Source organism: Crassostrea angulata, chromosome 1, assembly GCF_025612915.1.
Source record: "Crassostrea angulata isolate pt1a10 chromosome 1, ASM2561291v2, whole genome shotgun sequence".
Classification (NCBI taxonomy): domain Eukaryota; kingdom Metazoa; phylum Mollusca; class Bivalvia; order Ostreida; family Ostreidae; genus Magallana; species Magallana angulata.
Genome location: NC_069111.1, coordinates 55,059,037 through 55,081,513, shown reverse-complemented (window position 1 = coordinate 55,081,513; position 22,477 = coordinate 55,059,037). Strand labels below are relative to the sequence as shown.

At 37.4% G+C, this 22,477-nt stretch overlaps 1 protein-coding gene across 9 annotated transcripts in view; it reads right to left on the bottom strand.

Moving 5' to 3' along the window:
• Nucleotides 1–22,477, bottom strand: part of LOC128163744 (rho GTPase-activating protein 39-like) — a 46,998-nt gene that overhangs the window by 14,051 nt on the left and 10,470 nt on the right. For 4 of the 9 annotated variants that reach the window (XM_052827427.1, XM_052827400.1, XM_052827407.1 and 1 more), the window contains exons 2-6: nucleotides 21,946–22,047; nucleotides 9,363–9,501; nucleotides 6,939–6,968; nucleotides 6,522–6,608; nucleotides 2,182–2,265 (exon numbers count right to left, since the gene is read on the bottom strand). In XM_052827427.1, coding sequence (XP_052683387.1) covers nucleotides 2,182–2,265; nucleotides 6,522–6,608; nucleotides 6,939–6,968; nucleotides 9,363–9,501; nucleotides 21,946–22,047 — 442 coding nt within the window. Of the gene's footprint in view, nucleotides 1–2,181; nucleotides 2,266–6,521; nucleotides 6,609–6,938; nucleotides 6,969–7,307; nucleotides 7,682–9,362; nucleotides 9,502–13,317; nucleotides 13,824–17,940; nucleotides 18,558–21,945; nucleotides 22,048–22,477 lie in introns of those variants that run through there. The other 5 variants (XM_052827442.1, XM_052827434.1, XM_052827412.1 and 2 more) reach the window with 5 other exon arrangements.

The window sequence follows — 22,477 nt, the reverse complement described above, 5'->3', positions numbered from 1 at the left end:
TGCTGCCTTTTGAAATCAACATATAATTTATCTATTTTGCCTGGTAAATCAATTTCCAGAATAAACAAACATCCAACATTTCTTGATCTATCAGCCATTAAAAAAATATCAATATTTTCTAGAAAGAATATCCTATATCATTAATGCTATGTTCTGCACTTCAAAACACATTTCAGGCAATGACCTTCCGAGCATGAGAGAATAACAAATAAGATTCCAATACCATTGAACTTCTTGCCTTGATCCCTCTTAGCTTACAGTCAGACTCTCTAACGCTTGACCAACGGAGTCAGGGGTCCAATTCCTGGCAGTGACAGGCTAAACATTTCACAGACAAAAGAACTAGGACTTTCCATGTCACATTAACAATAAAAATCATTCCATCTCCCCACACATTCAATGGTTCAGAGGCTTCATTGCCATGGTTACAGGGTTTGGAATGTGTAGTAGTCATGTCTTTCTTGCTTTTCTTTTTTTACTCAAATGCAGAAAGGATGTTGAAAGAAAGTACTTCTAAATTTAACTCTTGATTTGATTCTTTGCTGAACACAAGTTTGCAGCCTACTTAATGAAAGCCAAGCCTTCCAGCAGCTTAATATCCCAGTAATCACTTTGTAAGACCACTATGCTGCTACAAATCCAACATTCAAACAGAATCCATGCACAACTCACAGAAATTGTCTTACCCTGCTGAAGAAATTGGAGATCTGAAACAGCATGTCTATAGACATCCAGCAGGGTTTTCTGACTGTAACCCTCTACATAAACATGCAAGTCCTGTCCCCATAAAACACCATCAGCCTTCCAATACAACAAGGTGATCTATACCCCCAGCCGTGGTCCATAGGAATGCGATTCAATTTCAAATTCCTTCAGAACACTGGAAGATGGTTAGTTAGGAGACGTCCATGCTTCTCGATCAGAAATCAATACCTAATTCCCAAATAATGCTGGCTTTTTACCGTCACAAAGTGAAGACAGATGGGGAAGCCGTGACAAGCATGAGCTTTTTGTAACGGCAATAAAACACAGGAGTAGATGAGGCCTCGACATAAGTGATTACAATCACACAGGCTGGAATGTAGCAGGGGAGCTCACTCTCTGTACACCCTCAGTCACCGCCTGACGGATTGTCTCACAAAATGGATGACTGTGATGGAAGAGTCACAACAAATCCAGAGCAATGAGCCCTAACCAACCTCAGCCAAGAGTAAAAAAATCCAACATCTCCAATTATATTTCTTTTATAACTACAGAAAAAAATCTATTAAGCATCTGATTCAAACCCTATCTTGAGAGCATTAAGTTATTATGTTAATTAATAATCCTGCTAGCTGCAATGTTTTTGCTGTGGTTTCCTGTTCAATGTATTGACTGGGGCTGTCTGTGCCTTACATCAAAGATGTTTTCTGTGTATGAGAATACAGATCATAGGGACTTCATCAGAGATAATCATTGATTGCCATAGATAACTCAGTATATCAACAGTTACTTCCCTTGATGACCCCTCAGTGACCCCTACATGTCTCTGATACAGACTGTCAGTAACCTGACCCCTCCCCCAGGAAAATCAAGCACCTGCTCAGCCATCGGTTCCATATGGGAAAACTCTACAATAGAAACTCCAGAAAGGCCCCAATATAAAGACCAACTGTGGGTTCCATTTTCTGGAGGACCAAAGATCCCTGTTATAGCCAAATAAAGACCATTTCATCTGAAAAATGTCATTACAGTCAAAAGTGAGTAGCTGGTACTATCTGATACTTCACTTTGTCATGTTCCATTATTTCATTTGTTTGTGTACTTTAAGATATACAAGTTTGGCAGATCCACAAAGTGAATTCCACAAAGGTTAACAAACCCTCTCCAGTAAATGGGCTGCACTTGGCTCTTGCTATTCACTTGAGTGTTTCTGTGGCCACTGTTATACCCCATCCCTTGTTTCATTCTTTGTTTACAGCCATCAGATAAGTGTTTATTAATTGTTTACATTATCTTAACATAACGCAGCAAAAAATATGTGAAAAATCTGTAGAACCAATGATTTACACAAACTGCTGGTAAATTGGTTAATTGCTGTAGGAATGCTGTGCTTATTGGAAAATTATCTTGAAAAATCTAACATCTCTTATATCATGCATATTGCGTAACATTTCCACTGAGTGGTACTAATGTACTTACTTTCCTGCTGACACTGGGACTGGTCTGGGTGGTATGTGTAGATTTCAGTGACCCGGTTCTCACATGTTTCGTGTGGTCCCTCCGCTTTTTGAAATAGACAAAAAATAGATAAATCAGCGAAACAAATGTGACAAGTACGATGAGGGACACTTCCAGAGTAGCAGAGGAGGTGTAGTAGAACGTCCCATAGCCTCCCATCCCACAGGAAGTCAGGTCCATGCCATGGGAAAAGTCCCTGTACCGTCCTCTCTATCCAAACGCTGCTACCACAGGTCACTTCTAAAATCCATACTTAATCTAACACAACAATGGAGTCCAATAATGAACTTCTCTAGTAAGAATTCCCCAGTGGTGCCATGTCTATGTCAGCATATGTTAGATTCCCTAAAGAGTCAACAGCCCCAGACACACGTATGACTGAGCAATGTCCAGTTTCTCCCAACTGTCTGGTGATGAAGAGCTATTCTCCCTCCTGTAAAAATTCCTCTTTGTGTCCTGAACTAAGGTCGCAATCTTTCTCCCCCTCTGTCTTGGCACTGGGCTGACACAGTACTACGCTGTGTTTATGGAGCTGACAAAGTTAACAAATGTCACTCGTTTCCCTCACTTTCTCCTGAAAGGGGTATAACCTCTGGAAGATTGGTGTCAATTCAGAGAATATCATGGATCGTGGACTGAGAGAGAAAACCACATGGTCGGTTAATAGCACTCCTAAGGTCACTTAATAAAGAGTAAGAAATTCACTACTTACTATGGAGAGCTCGTGTCTCTTGTAATAATATTACCTCAGTAACAACAGATGATTGTAACGACTTTCACCCTCTGACACAGACTTACTAAAACACTTACACCAAGCCTAAAACGGATAAAATCAGGAAATTGTTTAAACATCCTCTCACAAATATCATTACATGTAGGCCTACATCGTCATGTATTTCCTTTAGCTTTTGTATCAAATAAAACGTATTAACTCCATTTTGATCACAGACAATTCAACTTGCTCCCACAAGCTCATAGTTCCAGTTACAAAATAACAAGTGTATTCATCCCATAAAATATTTCTTTGTACACAACTCAATGAACTTGGAATGTAGATTAGGGCAGAGAGAACAACACATTAAAATCGCTTGAAGATGATCTATGCAGGATTCCGGCATTACATAATACAGACAGGTGATTCTGCTAAACAGACGCAGGGATTTCTATAAACTATCTTCCTGTTCATCTCAGACGACAGAAGCCACCAGTTTAAAATTACCATAACAAAGTCCACCAATCAACTACTTTGAACTACTTTGACCTTCGACAATAAGTGCATTCTTGGGCGGTCAGCAACATGAGCATTATAAGTCGACATGGATACTTATGGCAAATTAACAACCGACAAATCACCACCATCTGCACATGTAGACTTTTAAACTGTCTTCACGGCAACTGAACACTCAAATTCCTTTAACTATTTTCGTTTTTTTTACTTTTTTTTCAGTGCACTCATCAGGTGGAATACTGTAGATGGTTCTGTTTGTTCTCAATGTCAGGGAATCCCCTACAGATAACTCTCCTGGGCGTATCAATCACTCAGTGATAGATCCACAATGCAACACTCCTCTCTTTGACCTACCAGTAGGTCTCCCCAGGCAGCTAACTTGTCCCTAATGGATGCAGTCTCCTGCTGGAGATTTTCCCAGTCCACTCAGCAGACAGATCACACACTCATTGCATAACGCAGCACACCAACCATCAATACATCAATTCAAGCTACCTTTGTACCAACTTTAATAATGGCTGAATCAATGGAAAATTCAGACTTCCACTGTGTACTTCTTTTCAACTGGGCTGATATTTGAGAAGTTACAACAGACTTGGAACAATATGTTACCAGTCATGACAAACAATCATTTAAAACACATAACAAATATGAACACATGACTTCATCGGCTCAATACAATATCCACATCGGCTGAAGTTTCCTGAGCACCTGATCACTCAATACAATAGTACACAACCAATATCACCATCAGGAAAAAGCAAGCAATTGTTTAGCTGGAAGTAATTAGTCAATCATCATTCCACTAATTAACTTAGTAACTCCAAACTAATAAAAATAATGTTTCCGTTTTTCTTTGTGAATCTGTTCGAAGTGAATCTTCTGTCACTGACTCTCTACCACTACGCCGCCTGTCTGTATATTCATCATTTATACATTACAATCACTAGACTTCCATGTTTATGCATACCAATAATTTAGTCATCACATGCCATATGCCATCAATCTACCTATTATCTACACATAATCAGCTCCGGTGTGCATGCGTGTGTATTGATAAAAGACCCCTCACAATAAGGCTCAGAGACTCGAGGAATGCCAGTAGCCCAATAGTGCACCACCATAAAGGGTGTCAAGTCTGACTTCCAAGTTCATCTTTGTTTCTCTGAATAAAAAAGCTGAAGCTTTCTGGTTTTATCACACTCCTCTGTTTAAATTTTACTGAGAGATCTTATCTAGCATAGGAATAATGGTGAAAATGAAACAACTATAGAATTTTTTGAATAGATGTAATTCTAGTGATAATATGTTACCATGGCAGACAAATTCAATTAAAAATGCTTCCATAATCTTTTTACCGACAATCTTTGGAAAAAAGAATCTTCTAAGCACAAATTAATTAGTTTTATCCCACACAAGCTATTTCTAGAAATCAAAAGCCTGCATGTACCATTTTATTGGCATCTCGCATGGTAAAAAATCTCAAAAAATTAATGAGACAACCAAAATTATAAAATGTACATCAAGGTCCAAATATTATTAACTGGTACCATAAAATGCTACTGATTTATAAATCTTGATCTTTTGCATTTACTTGCACTTACATTGCAAAACTTTCAGGGGCGTACATGGAACTTATTTGGTAGAGAAATTTTTTTCATATGGTTCATTATAGCTCACATAAAAACTGTTAGAAAAGCTAGCCTTGTTTTGTTTTTTACTGTAGACAGTATATATGCCAATTTACTGCTGCAAATATTTGACAACATAAAAACAACAATTACCATGGTGATTTGAATTTCTTTCCCTCAGTCATTCAAGAACCATCCCCATTTTACCAATTTAAAAGCAATAATCCCTATATTCTGCGACATCACTCAAGTCAATAAATACCAAAGCTCTGTCACAGAGAATACTGAATTAGACGGCCATGTGATTTCCTCTCCCTCAGATCTCCTAAAAGTTGAATTATCTAACTTTTAGGTTTTTCTACTCCGATACATGCCAACTATCCACCAAATCTTTGTACCCCAACTATCAACCCAATTTTTGTACTAAAACTATCCACCAAATCTTTGTACCCCTACTATCCAACAAATTTTTGTATCCCACCATCCACCAAATCTTCGTATCCCAACTATCCTCCAAATCTTGGTATTCCAATTATTTGCCAAATCTTTGTATTCCAACTATCCACCTAACCTTTATATCCCAAGTTTCAAATAAATCTTCATACCCCAAACTTTATATTCCAACTATCCACCATATCTATATATCCCAACTATCCATCAAATCTTCGTACCCAAACTATCCACCAAATCTTCGTACCCAAACTATCCATCAAATCTTCATACCCAAACTATCGACCAAATGTTTGTACCCAAACTATCCACCAAATCTTCATACCCAAACTATCCACCAAATCTTCGTACCCAAACTATCCACCAAATCTTCGTACCCAAACTATCCACCAAATCTTCGTATCCAAACTATCCATTGAATCTTCGTACGCAAACCATCCACCAAATCTTCTTACTGTTATAGATGCATGGACTAAATTGTAATCTGACGTGAGGTCACGACCTTGGGAGGTTTATCAGGGTTATACAGAGCATTGGCAGTCTCAAGTGTCCCCTTACCTCACACCGGGAACAAAGCATACTTTGTTCAGCTAAAAAACAAGACGGCATCCTCCTGTATCCTCCTGTCGGCGTTAGGTAGGAAGTCTTGCTTCCTGCCAGTACACCACTCATCTCCTGTAAACAAAAGGGACTTGGTCCACCTGATGAAATATGTGTGGTGGTCTAGGATGTTTGATAAGTTATCTGCAGCTTGTATTAGTTGTCTCTGCTTATCTTTTTAACTTTACTGCTGCTAAAAAAATGGGGAGAGGGAGGGAAGAGGGATGGGAAAGGGAGGAAAGGACTTCTACTTAAACTCATCTCCTCTGCCAGCAATCAAAATGTCAACCTCTTTAAATCAAAATGATTCGACTTAGAATGAATATAAAATATTTATGAAATCTAATTGGCGATGTTATCCAGTGGTTTTTATCTACCGGTATGTCACTTACTGTTTGGGGTACGGGTGTCTGTGTAGAGATTTCTCGTTTGGACGAACCATCGCTGCCATCTCGAACTTCTGTGTTTTGTTTCAGGGTCTGAAAAATCAAGAGAACAAGAGAGATAACTTCTTTAAACCCAGAAAAACACACAGATAGCTAAAGAAAGACAACTCCAATAAATAAAGAACCCGACAGAAACAAAACATGCACTTCATAGTCATCTAAGCTGCTTCAATTGTTAAGGAGAATGGAAAGCAGTAAATCTGATTAAATGAATATAAAGCATATGGAGGGTTTTTACAATGTTCCTCTGGGGTATAATAGATAATAATAGTCTCTAGCTGAGCTAGGTAAATCCCGATCTCCAGAGAGTATGATATATAGGGCTTCGTTAGTACTGTACTACCATACATTGTACACAATTACCTGCTCCAAGATCTCTTTATAAATTCTCTCCTGCAAGGGATGTGAATGAGGACCATGACAAATATCTACATAAGTCATGTAACATAACACATGATATAAGACTTAAAGTACCAGTCACAGATCAGCAAACAATAAGATGTTCCAGTACCAATTACACATTATATAAGTACCGGTCATAGATCTGCAATCAATAAGATGTTCCAGTACCAATTACACATTATATAAGTACCGGTCATAGATCTGCAATCAGGGTCAATATGATAACATCAATATGATGTTCTAGTACCTAGCAAAATAAGGAAGTGCTACAAAGACAACTGTCTTAAAGCCTGAATAGAAACAAGTGTTTCCACAATTATGGGTACTTACTTTTGAGCCCTCTGATTTTAAACACTTTAAGGCAGAAAACATATCAATGTTTTTCCTCCAAAACGAATTTCTGTGCCGTTTCGTCATTTTGTCTTTCACTAAAGGGTTTCATTCACAACACATGAGCTGTACAATACTGAGAACCCACTCCCTGTGTGTGAATGGAGTCTCTGATATACTGAGGGTTTTAACATCTGACAAGGTCACCCCGAATGTCTTTACTCAATGAAGCATGATTCTGCTTTCATGACTTCTGTTACATTTATCCACATTCTTCAAATGTCATTTAAGTTGGCAGTGGTACAGACTTCTCTCAGATTCACACTAGTTCCTCTGCTTCTGCTCCCGTATTCTAACAGCCCTCGTCTGAGGAAATCCAACAGACCCCAGACTGAGCCCTATATCAAATACCCCCACAGACTGTTGGCCTGATATCTAACACACACTGAACTCTGACCCAAACCTTACAATATCTTTAGGTGTGGGAAAATGGGTCCCCCATTCAAACCGTACTAAAGAACAGGAAGTGAGGAAACTCAAGGTCCATACAGAGTATAATGGACGGTCATTGTCCACGCTTCATGAAATGTTTGAGATAGGAATGGTGTGAGTCAGCCAGCAGTAAGCGCTGCAGTATGGTTTGGAATGTGAGACAGTCAGGGACTTCAAGTAGAGCAAGGACCATTACAGTGGTACTGTGTCACTGGGATCTTGAAGGAAGACTTGGCTACTGTGTGGACTATGTATATATAGCCTTTATTTACTGTGAGAACTTAACATGATTAATAATGAAAGAACTTAAAATAGTATGTGTAATCAGGAAATCTTGAAGTGAGAAACATCCATTGTTATTCATATGGCTACAAAAACTTTGTTTTCTTCCTGAGATTTTTCAAACTGTCCCATTTTTTTTGTCCCATTTCTTATAAGTTATGAAGACAATAATCATTATTCATTTTTTGAAATTGTTTAATGTTTGTGTGTAGGTATGTGGCAAAGACAATCCTCAATCCTTAACACAGAACTGGTAAGTTACCAATCTGTACTACATCAATACAGAACTGGTAAGTTACAATCTGTACTACATTAGCACTAAACTGGTAAGTTACCAATCTGTACTACATTAACACAAAACTGGTAAGTTACCAATCTGTACTACATTAACACAAAACTGGTAAGTTACCAATCTGTACTACATTAACACAGAACTGGTAAGTTACCAATCTGTACTACATTAACACAGAACTGGTAAGTTACCAATCTGTACTACATTAACACAGAACTGGTAAGTTACAATCTGTACTACATTAACACAAAACTGGTAAGTTACCAATCTGTACTACATTAACACTAAACTTGTAAGTTACCAATCTGTACTACATTAACACAGAACTGGTAAGTTAGTTACCAATCTGTACTACATCAACACAGAACTAGTAAGTTACCAATCTGTACCACATTAACACAGAACTGGTAAGTTACCAATGTGTATTATATAACACAGAACTGGTAAGTTACCAATCTGTACCACATTAACACAGAACTGGTAAGTTAGTTACCAATCTGTACTACATCAACACAGAACTAGTAAGTTACCAATCTGTACCACATTAACACAGAACTGGTAAGTTACCAATCTGTACTACATTAACACAGAGCTAGTATATTACCAATCTGTATTACATAACACAGAATACTTGTAAGTTACCAATCTGTATTACATTAACACAGAACTGGTAAGTTACAAATTTGTCAAACAATACACTATTAGGCCACAAGTGTATCCTACAGGATACATTAGCACTGTGCCCTTCACTAACAGAATACTTTAAGTTATCAGTAAGTAGAACAATACACAAACTGCACAGGTAGTTTAGTAATGTGCCCTTTACTAGTACAGTACTGGTAGTTACCTGTTATAAAGTCTTAAAAAAGTAACCGGTGGGTTAAGATTTTACAACAAAAGTAACAATGAAGTCATTTGACAAACTTAAGATGTACCCTGTTACAGTAAGTTGACCTCGTACAATATTACAATAGTATTGAGAAGTTTACCTGTAGCTTGGCAAGGGGGATGATATCACAGTTTTGCGGGCGGTGCCAGACGGTTTTCTGACTGGTGGCGTTGTAGTAATAGAAGCGGCTGGTGTTGGGGTCAAACAGCTCCCACCACTGGTTGTTGTCTGTTTTCTTTCTGTTCACAGAAAACATCTAATTATCACTAATGTTTTTTTCTTCATTTCAATCATAATTGTTTTGAAAATGGCAACAAAGCACAGTACAAGCCTTCAAAAAAGCAACAATTTATTGAAGTGAACAATTTTCTCTGCAAAACATAAATTTCATGAATTTGTGAAGAAGTTCTATGTAAGTCTGACAATCAGTATATAAGGAATAGTATTTTACAATATGGCACCATTGTAGTGCATAGTCACACAATCACTAAAAATAAATAAATTATACAAATTCTCGACAATTTACTGATCAATCTCATCTAAGTCTGCCAGTCATGTTTTTAATCTTCAAGCACATGGTTGGTATTATGTTTTGTTGCAATAATACATATCATTCAAGATCAAGATATTGAAAACTTATCCGGAAGCCCATTGCATCTGGATCACATACGCCTCAATTTGTAGAAACATTAAATACATACGGAATTAAGCAATAAATCTAGCCATCAAGCAAAGTGATTAAAATAATACCAGGCACTTAGTCGGTAGACACAGCGACTGAGGAGTGACTGTTTTAATGATGTGTTTTGATTATCACAAGCTTCTGAACAGAGAGGGACTACATCTGAAACAGATGGGATGTTACTGCATTTGATTTTTACACCACAATACCCTGGTTTATACTGATGGTGATAGGCCTCAGATATGAGTAATGCTAACCACAGCTCTGTTGATAGAGAGAAGAAGCCTGCTGCATCTCAAACCCACAAAACAGTCCCCACTGATCTACATGTTGTACAAAGACACCATTGAGAAGTACAACCCTGAAGTTATCAACCTGGATATAAAGGATCCTGCTCCTTATCTCAATCCTCATTGACAGTTTTATTTCAGTTTATTAAAAGATGATGTGGTGAAAGGAGGAGGGGGGCAGAGGTATCTCATCCCTTTACTATTCTGTGACAGAGGTATCTCATCCCTTTACTATTCTGTGACAGAGGTATCTCATCCCTTTACTATTCTGTGACAGAGGTATCTCATCCCTTTACTATTCTGTGACAGAGGTATCTCATCCCTTTACTACAGAGGTATCTCATCCCTTTACTATTCTGTGACAGAGGTATCTCATCCCTTTACTATTCTGTGACAGAGGTATCTCATCCCTTTACAGAGGTATCTCATCCCTTTACTATTCTGTGACAGAGGTATCTCATCCCTTTACTATTCTGTGACAGAGGTATCTCATCCCTTTACTATTCTGTGACAGAGGTATCTCATCCCTTTACTATTCTGTGACAGAGGTATCTCATCCCTTTACAGAGGTATCGCATCCCTTTACTATTCTGTGACAGAGGTATCTCATCCCTTTACTACAGAGGTATCTCATCCCTTTACTATTCTGTGACAGAGGTATCTCATCCCTTTACTATTCTGTGACAGAGGTATCTCATCCCTTTACTATTCTGTGACAGAGGTATCTCATCCCTTTACTATTCTGTGACAGAGGTATCTCATCCCTTTACTATTCTGTGACAGAGGTATCTCATCCCTTTACTATTCTGTGACAGAGGTATCTCATCCCTTTACTATTCTGTGACAGAGGTATCTCATCCCTTTACTATTCTGTGACAGAGGTATCTCATCCCTTTACTATTCTGTGACAGAGGTATCTCATCCCTTTACTATTCTGTGACAGAGGTATCTCATCCCTTTACTATTCTGTGACAGAGGTATCTCATCCCTTTACAGAGGTATCTCATCCCTTTACTATTCTGTGACAGAGGTATCTCATCCCTTTACTATTCTGTGACAGAGGTATCTCATCCCTTTACTATTCTGTGAAGAATCTAGTCGAGAAAGAGATAGGGGGTGTATTTTATACTTATATCGATATATATGAAAGCATAAACAGCGTAGCTTTGTAAGGGGATGGGGATTGAAAGAATTTCATACATTTGTCTATCCTAAAAAAAAATCTAATTACTCTAATGACCAACGCTTAATATACTTTTCTATGCATTACGAAAGGTAGCTGTCAGCATATAGACTTTAAATATATATATATTTATAAATATTAATAAATACTTTTAAACATATTAAACATATAAATATAGACTTTTAAACATATCAAACACAAAGCACACAGCTTTATCTATTAGTTTGACATTTGACCTAATGAAAATAATCAGATGACAACAAATATTTACCATCATGACCCCTCTCCCCAGATGCCCTTTTTAAAATATAAATTATCAATTGGAATAATGCATCATATCATCTTGAACAACTTTTGCAGCTAATAATTTGAATGCCCCTCCAGACCTTGAGTTGGGAGTTCCATGATATTCTGACAGATTCTCCTGATTTCATGATCAGAGAGAGTCTCGTTATCAGTGTTCTATACAGCAGTAACAGCTTCACACACAGCCCACCTAACGCAGAGACTCCCCAGAGAGTCTGAGTTTACACCACACCCAACCTTCTAGGGGTGGGGTACTCTCATTCTGCTGTCTGACTCACACAATAACTCCCTGTGGGAATCCCCTACACAGCTGACATACAAAGTTTGTAGAGAATACTGTCATTCTGAAAAGTTTCCTATTGGAATCTAACTATACCAGGTAATTCTACTTTTGGATCTCACTAATTAATACTTTTACACCTTTACTTGATTCAAAGTTAAGTTTCAAAGTTTTGCTGCATTTAGGAGTACTAAAATAGAAGACACAGAGGAGCACGAGCAATGAGTGGTCATTAAGTTCCTGTGATGGGCAGACAAATGCCATTGGCAATCAGAGGCAAAAGACAGTGATGCTGAACAATCGCCTTGTACGTTGACAAAAAATCCCATCCCCACAGTGTCCTGTTGAGTTCTTCATTAGTAAACCTTAATATTCTACAGAAAACATTGCCCTAATGGCTGTAGGTCGTCTTTTTTGGCAGGTTTAATGGATGTGCAACATTCTACCTGGAGACCAAAGGTCATCAGTGTACTATCCGACTCAGCATAGAACCACCACATTCCTGGTACCGGTACAAGAAAACACTTAAATATAACCCCCTTTGTTATGCCCATGCTTTATTTATAATATTTGAATGCTTCAGCAAGAATTTCTCCTTCATATTACAGAATAAGTTCATGGTATTGCTAAATGCAACATGAACCTTTTATCTTTCTACATCAACCCTAAAAGAGTAATAAAAGTGTACTGTAAATGCAGAAATTTCAATGTGGAAGTAATTCACATTAAGTGGGGAGAAAATATTCTTGTTAACATTCCCTCCATGAACTGACTTTTTAATGCATCATTTGTAAGATATACACATTAATACGTGTATCAAAGAAATAACACAGTCAACATTTTTTAACTTGCATAATGAACATGCTGAAATATCCATGTTTACAGCATTCCTTTTTCATCCAATCATAACGAATCCTGTATATCACATTTTATCCCCTTCACCCATGAGCCCCCCCCCCCCCCCAAAATCAATGACTCAAACTGATTTTCACAGAATCATTTCATGAATTTTATCATGAAGTTTTCATTTCTTGATAAAAGCAAGCATTTGTGATAGTTTTGTACAGAAAAAATTTCCGAAGCTATAAATGTCTAGAGATAACAAATAATAATCAGCATTCTTGCATGTTTACTGCTAAAATCATAAAAAATCCATCAATAATTCAAAATAAGCAAGAAGTCCTCTGAATACATGATTTGTGTTTGATATTTCAATGAGATTTTGGCCCATTATCAGAAAGTAAAGTATTAGTACACTACATATTAAGCTTCCTCTGATTACGACAAAGCCTGCTCAAGCTTCAGTCCACTTACCTGTAGACATAGTCCACCTGACAGGAATGGTGCGAGTGGAACTCAAACGACTGAGAGCTGTACGTGTACACGTACATCTCACGGTGGGACATGTTGGACACTGACTGAGGGAATCCCAAAAATTAAAAAAATCCCACGACACCCGAAAATCAAAATAATCCCAGCACACCCAAAGATCAAATCAAGTCAGCTCCGACACTCATCTCCTACCTCAAATTCGTTGAAGCATAGTCTGAGATAAAATGAACCAATGCCAGCCTTCAAATGTGTTAAAACCTGTCAATATATCTTTTCTCACGACTTGGAACTTAATAAGGAAGAGATCCGGGATTTATAATTCATGGAGAATTCGGCGGGAAGTGGGGAGATGGTGTCCCGCTGAAGTCCTGTTAGTCTGACGGATCATTAACGGCAGTACGCCTCTGCCAGTCAGGGATGCTGTGTATTGGCATGTGTGTGATATCACATTATCACCCCAATGCTGCTCGCATCCAACGACTCACACTGAACACAGTACATCCAATCAAACGCAGCCCGCTAATTTATGCAAAGACTCAAACCCCAATTAATTGGAACCCCTATCTGGTATACTAATCCCTCAGACTCCTTACCATAGGATTTTTAAGTTGAAACATTTCACCATCATGTAAAACAAATAATATTGAAACAGGAAATGTGGCCCTATATCCTGCCAAGGAACCAAGCAATGTGTTACTGAGAGGGAATTCATTCACAATGACATCTGTTTTTTGGAACACAATGTGTAGATCTCTCTGTTCATTGAAATCAAAATTACACCTTACTCAGAACTTGGAGGTTCTTTGTGCCTGACCTACAGCCTACAGGACTAGCCGTGGGTGATGACACCTACTTGTTTACATCCTCAGAATATCCTGCACTGTTTCACCATCATCGAACACAACAGGGAGGCCATTCTAGAACTTTGATAAAACTTCACAAACCTATCTCAGATCGCTACATAATATGTTATTAATGTCTGCAAGTTGCACTACATGGTAAGGAGAGACCGACATCAAACCTGTGCAATAAAACAAAATGAAGCTGGAGGATGAAGGAATGGGGGCTCCTACATGATAAGCTCCCTACTGGGGTCTTTGGGAATCTTTCTATGGCCTAAATTTGAAATGTGTTTGAAACAAGGAACAGAAAACTGACAATTGTTATCACAGGAATAGAAATGAAGGAATGGGAGAGGGACTAAGGGGAGGGGGGGGGGGGGGGCTCCTACATGATAAACAATCTGTGGGAAGCTTCCTATGGGCTATGACCTGATTTTAAAAAGTGTTTGAAATCAGGAACAAAAAACTGACAATAGAGATGCTGCATTTATATAGATTTATCATCCAGTGCTGTAAAAATTTCATTCAAGAACCAAAAATATTCTGATATTGTCTAAAAATATTATCCATAAAAACTCTTTTTTATGATTGTTTTTTTTTTTTAATGATATAGGTGTTTGGTAAACTTTAAAACCTAAAATGCTTGCAGATAGAAAAAATTCAATCTAAATGTAAATTTATGAGAAAGATCTTTGCTGTAAATGTCCCAATACTCTATTTCTTTTGACTAATGAGCCTCTACATGCATTCAAGAGAACCCCTGAAACTTAATTATGCATTTGATGTTAATCAAAACTGCAGTAATAATTGCTGGGGGAGTCACTATTTGACTAGATCTGCTGGCAGGGCTCACAAAGTGCCAGTAGTAGGTATATATATTCCTGATTTACATACACTGCAGGCTCCAGGCAGCTAACAGTGACTCATCTCTTTATTTTACACCTTTGCAAAATTTAACAATCTACATATCACCCAAGTCTGCTGGAAATTATATAACATCATTTCTGGCATTTAAAAAATCAACTACCAGTAATAGTTTCCAACAAAATCATCCTAAAACGAAGTTCCCATAATAAATTGTATCAGAGAACTTTTAAATTACAGTAACTTTAATGCAAAAGAAGTGGCTCTAATCGTTTGAATTTTATTTTCCTCTACATCTGGCATACTTGACCCCTCTCTGTATTCACACCTCTCTGCATTCACCTACGTAGTGTATTCACACCTTTCACCTGAGAACAATTAAGAAGTTCACACATGTAAGATAAGGTAAGCCTATTGCAGCAGATCTTGTTCAGGTAAACACTCAATGAAACATCAAAGCCCCAGTCACTGTGTGTGGCTCCCAATCAACACTCGCCATCCATACCAAGTTTAATGGTGATTGGCTAATTACCAAACAGCTTCCCATTCCTCATCACTTTGTCATCACCACGGTAACGACCTGACCTACTTAACCACTCACCTAAAGTCAACAATACCTACATCATCAGCATCCACTGGAGTTCAAACTCCATATTTCATATTTTAGTAAAACAGGGAATAAAGCATCATAAAAGGAGGGCGATAAAAGGATAGGGCATTACTGAGGTAGGATACAATGGACATATGGTAACCAACTCATTGGTGTAAGTCATGGGCTGAATTACCTACATGGTGCTGAAATTTAATTATTTCCAACTAGCTGGTCAATTTAATTATTTCAACATTTGACCCAATTATGAAATGGTATATGGGCCACATGTTGCTATAATTTGCCAGGTCTGCATCTCATAGAGAACAGGAATCATTCACCCCAAAACTTCTTGGCAACAACACTCCTTTCTTTGGAGGAATACATCTGTATTTCGAAAACTTCAAGCCCAGCCAAAAATTTACAACATTTTAGCAATAACAGCCTCTTCCAGGAACAGTCAACAACATATTTGTGCAAAATTATAAAATTCTGGTACACAGTATGTACACTACCTCTAGTATTATTATTCATCTTGTGAGTCAGTATCAGAGGAAGACTGGTGTACACTCTGTACACAAATGTTCATCACACCAACAGCAATACAGAGTACATAGCTGAATTCTCCTCAAAACAAATTGTTAAATGTGTCTAGATTTTTTTATAAAAACCCACAGACAAGCAGCTCGACATCAGCTATAATGAAAGACATTCCTGTGACTGCTGATGTCAGGCTAATTTGTGAGACGTGCTGCTCTCTCTGCTCTATCTGTGTTTGTGCAGCATCAAAAGCCAGAATCACACCGTCAGTCTGATCACTGTCTTAACAATTCACCATTAATTAATGACATTAATTACTGATGATATTAATCACTAATTCAGCATATGTTCACCAAGTTTCCCAGAATTCCCTTATCTTAGAAACTACACAGAGAAATTAATTTTTCCCCTTCAGAATGATAATTTGACTGCTTGGGTGATGTGATGCCATACTTTCTTATCATCAGAGCTTTGCTACCTATGAACCATCAGGACACATGAGAGCATTGCTGTACATGGTATGTGTGATCCATTAAGACACACAATCTATCAGTGCACCCAGTCCCCCATTCATCTCACAGGGTGTGCTCTTTTGATGGCAAAGACTGCACCCATTTAATCTCTTTTGGTAATTTTCATCCATTTCTGCATACAAAATTTCTGAAACATTGCACTTAAACATTTCTAACATTTCATTATCATTTAAAAACTTACTGGGTTGTGCATGCATGCAAGTTAAATTTCCTTTTTATTTTCAAGGTTTTTTTAATTCTTTTTCAGAGCCTTCCAGCATGAAGAAACATCAGCAAATGCAGCTCACAATCAATGAAACCTGGAGAATTCCCAAAGCCCATTACATCGCCTGAAACTGCCATCTTCTGGAGCTGTCGGGAAGCATGTTGCACTTTTGAGATGCAATGTTTACCAAACCATCATTTTTCTTTATTATAAGCCAGCCAATTTCTGCAGACTGGTATCGTTAAAGAACAGACTGGCTTTTTTGCATGAGCCAATATTGACTACAGCGTCATGTCCAAATCTTCCTCTATACACCACTCACCCATCCCACAAAATACATCTTGCTTTCAAAATTATTACAACACTCAGGGATTGATAGAAGGGAATAAAAAATACTCCCCTTCTTACCCTCCAGTTGTAGAAACAGGATTTCTATCACTCTGATAAAAGATGGACAGAGAAAGCCTAACAGATCAAACAAGTGGCTTATCACTACATTTCAAAGCCCCCCTCCGACTTGGAATTCATAATCTTGCACGGTTCCTCTTATCTGTGCTTTCACTGCTTAGATTTTCATCTTCCGTGGTTTATAGCCAGTCATCTGTAGCTGTCTGTGAACAGCTATAAATCTACATTTACTTACAACTTGTAGATTTTCCAAAAATAAGAATTTTTACGTTTTTAACCAATACCTCATGAAATTCATCCAAGTAATCTTAATTTTGTTTGTCAGCAAATGTAAAATAACTCTTGAGATTCCGACAACTAGTGTCAGAATCTTGATCAATGATGTCTTCATCAAGCCAGGAAAAATCAACAACTTGAACGTCAGTAAAATTCAAAACTCCATCAAGCATAGCACTCCCATCAAAGCAATATACTGTCAATGGTAGAAAGAGGATAATCTCTTGAGATTTATTAACGTTATCACATCAGATATCTAACATCGTGACATTGTTTAACCAAGTATAAATACAAGAAAACTGAATGGAGAAAGTTTACAGAGAGAATGAGAGTGAGCCATTTACTTACAGCCTCCAGTAGAGGTGCCCCAGCCCCTGGGATCTAGAGGGTCTGTGTGTGAAGACCATTCTCATTCCTGACACAGCTTGACAATCCTTTTTCCTATAACAGACCTACTCCAGCGTCTTCCAATGATTCCAGAGATTGAGAGTGGTTTGGCTTCTTCTCCCACTGAATGAACTTCCGGCGGAGGTTTGTGAAGTGTCAGACATTTCAGGCGATTCTCTCTGACAGCTGGTTATTGTAGGCAGTCTTTGATGCCAATGTTTTTCTTTGATGGTGAAAGAATTAGAAAACTTTTCCCTTCCTCTGTTCAGAGACAATCGGAGGGAGGACTTACCCCCAGGGCTGTTTATTTGTACAGATTTTTACACCGCTTTCTTTCACTATATCATATTCCAGCAAACTGTTGAGAAGTTAACCTGATATCCTAAAGCCAAGCCAAAACTAGCCTCAGGGTCATGGCTCTTCACTTCAATTGCAAGCCTGCTCCACACAAATTGGAAGGATGTAGTTTCTACTGTTAAGTACTGCTGCAGATAACTGAGATCATATTACTTTATGACTTGTGAATCTGTACTTCAAGAGAATTATTACTTTTGTAATACCACACTATTAAAGTCTGTATTCTCTGGCTGAAGACCTTCAGAACTCCATCACAACATACACACAATATCCGGTATCTATTTTTTGCCAATCAAACATGAGTTGATGTGTTTTTGGTGGCATCTCCAGGAGTTGATGAGATTAACCTCTGCCTCTGGCCTCCTTGTTTTTTATATATAGGGAACAGCTGCTGTAGATGTGGGAGCTATATGACCTTTGCCGACCTCCCCCATGAAATTAGATCATATCTACTCAAAGGTGTTGTAAGAGGGACTCAAATTTTGACAGTTCTTGACACAGGACAAAAAGCATACATAGTATCTAATAACTACATTTCCTTGGCAACTTGCTGTGTCCACTATTAGCAAATTAAATTTTCAGAAAATTTAATGTCATTACACATTGAGGAATGACAATCCTTAAAGGAAATGAATGCTGATATAATATTTTTGTAATTTTTTAAAACTCTATTTATTATATTATGTAACCATACAAATACATGTACTAATACTTATCAGGGTAATACTGAGCATATAAAACCATGGCTTGCAAAAAAGACTTAGCTGCTTATTAAGTAATGGAAGTATTTCATTTATTCTTACCTTAAAATACTTACTACAATGTAATATAAAATTTTAAAAAATCTACAGAAAAATTTCCCCATGATAATTAAATCTAATTTAACTTTGTAAACTATATTCATGGATTAATATTCTGTTCTGAAACTATTGAACAACCTATGCAAATCAAAACAGCTGAGGACTGGAGAGGAATGGTGGTGTCAGCAAGCCCAGAGACCAATTATAATATAGGCACTTCCTTAGCAGACTCAAAGAGGGATAACTCCATCTCTTGTTTTGACTCAACAAGAGCAGATAGACTGTACAGCAAGAAATTCATTCAGCAGGTGCTTTTCCAAGCATAGCTCTCTCCTGACTCTATCAGCTAATTTGAATGAAACCATCTACAGGGTTTGTTTACATTCATTTAAATCAAACAGAAAACACTGACAAGGTAAACAAAGATAACGAACTAAGCATCCCTACACAACAGTTCACTACTGGGATTTCCATTCACTCAAACCTTTCAACACTGGAGATAGCTAATTAAGCATATTGTTAATTAATGAAGACAGATAGACAGAATGTAAAAGTCAAGAAAAGCCTTGGTAGGAGATGTGAGGCTAATATTGAAGCTATAAAAGGTCCTGGTTCTTTCATTTTTATGGTGCTAAATCTATTTCTTAAATCAAAGTTACAGCAATTCCAACCTTGGATTTGAAGCTGATCTAACCCACTTCTAGCACTTTTAGTTTAATTCTGATTTAAGAGCAAGCTCTTTCTGAAGTGTGCATCTCAAGCCCTATTTTAGGATCAATATCAAAATCATCCGATTTATAGCAGAGGAAAAACTAAGCATAAATCATGTCAAAAGACAGCATCACTAAAATCTGTAGTGGAAACATGAACTACACTGGAAAACAGTACACCTCAAATTCTTATTATATGTGATATCTAAAATGGTGTAATTAATAAATTTCAACCAAAATAAAGCACACAAAATTTACATGTATTAATTATAAGCTAGTTCCATATAACCCTGGTAGCAAATTAAAATGATTTCAGAATATGTATTTCAATTATCTACACATTGATCATGAGAATTTGGTGGGTCTACATGAACAAATTCAATCAGTAACCATAATGCCTTGTAAATGGATGAGATCGGTCAGAGGTCTCCATCGTGTGATAAGTCATGTTTTATGGAGATGGTAGGGTTAGTATCAGCACCTGGCAGATATTGTTAATGTAATCCGGGTAAGCTAAGTTAAATTGCCAGTAACTAACCTGAAAAACTCTGTGAACTTACATCTTCTATCTGTATAACAACACAAATTAATATTAACAGTGATCATCTAAAATTTTAGAAAATATGAATGAATAAGAACAGACAAATCCAAATTCAAACTGTTTTCCCTTGGTTTCAGTTCTTGGCCCAAAGGCCAAAGAAGAACCAAAAACTGAACAGCACAGTACTACAGATAGACTTTACATGTAATTTATGAATATTTAGAAACTGTTACATTGTGAACCTCACAGCCTACACAGACAGACCTACCTACATAATATCTGTGTATAGACACTGAGCCCACACTAAAAGACTGACTGACGATGTATGATTACAGACAGGGAAATTCTAAAAGAAGACAATGTCTTTTATTTATAGGTTCTTTTCCTGGGTCAGGGATCTATTTTATTTAGGTGTTCATTATCAAATATTTATTTACTGAGTGGCCAAAGAACAAGTGGGAATTCTGCTTATAAGGAAAGGTCAGAAGGAGCAGTACTACAGGTAGTAACAATGTTACATCAGTAGTAACAATGTTACATCAAACAGTGAAACTATAGCTATTAATTAAAGCTACTTTAAATCTTAATGAGTAGGATCCCATATTCAGGATCAATTCAATGTCTATAGGTACAGCACATATAAAACCTGTATTTAGTCCAGGGGCTTTACAATATTTACCACATGCTGTAAAAATAGACTGCATCTCCTGCAGAAATGATGGACAAGCCACAGTATTCCTTGTATCAAAGTCCATACAAAAGATCATTCAACATTGACATTTAATAGAAAGAGAATTATACAAACAAGTTTGGGGGTTTTTTTTCTGGAGATCATAAACTACGTTATCAGGATTGATTAAAGGGGAGGGGTAGCAAGTAAATTCCTTGTTTGTGTGGCTGTGTACATATCTACCAGGGCTGTGGTCTACCATGGATAGCATAGGAACACAGAGAAGTAGATGTACTTGACACAAGACTCCTGGGATTGTGTACAGTTAGTGAGACAATACACACCGGTAACAGGCAGCTCATGGAGAGGAGTACTATACAAAGCTGGAATAATTATCAGATTCCTCACCACATTCTGGCAGTCGTTACACAAACAAAATAACAGGAGCCTGCACTATGTGTAGTTCTACATGTGGGAACTCCGTCCTGGGAAAACATTGTCAGTAGAAGCACTGCATTTATCTTCATCAGAGTGTCTGAGTCTACATAACAATGGGGTAACTGTACAGCTCCTGAACAGACAAACTGACAATGGGGTAACACAGGGGGAGATAAGTCACTCAATAGGGTAATACAGGGGAAGATAATTCACAGTTACTGAACAGACAACCCCCAGAAGGCAGACTGACTGACTACCAGTAAACTAAACCTCAGTTGACCATCATTATCCCATTACACATACTGTAAACAGAGGCATGGCCAACAGTTTTATGTTGACTTAATATCAAACACCCAGGTAATACACAGGTGAGAGCATCAGCAACTGACAATCTGGACAGACCTTTGCATAAGTTTAAGGGTTATGCAGTAAGACCTAAGTATTACTTACATTTTGACCCCAGGGGGAGGGTCCCATACACACTCCCCGGTGGTCAGGTTGGCATACATGTGCTCCTTGCTGCGGGGCTCGATAATCTCCACCCACTCCCATCTACAAAACACAGATATCACACAATTAATATCTAAAAATATCAGATATCTAATAAAAAAGATTACTTTATCTACAAAACAGAGATATAAGATCCTTAATATCCATGATATCTAAAATTATCAGATATCAAACAACCAATGTATTACATCTACAATACACTAGTAATAGTATCAGATTATCAATACTAAATGTATGTTATGGTTACAAATATCAGATGTAAAATGATCAACAGCCACAAAATCTAGAAAATTAAGTTATAAAACATCTAATAATAAAGATGTCAGACAATCAATATCCACACCTAAAAATATTAGATTTTCTAGAAACAGATGTAGTACATTTTAACATCTACAGATATCATTGGGACATTAACTGATTTTTTTAAAAATCTGCTGAACAAAGAGCTAACAAATAATCAATAATCAATATC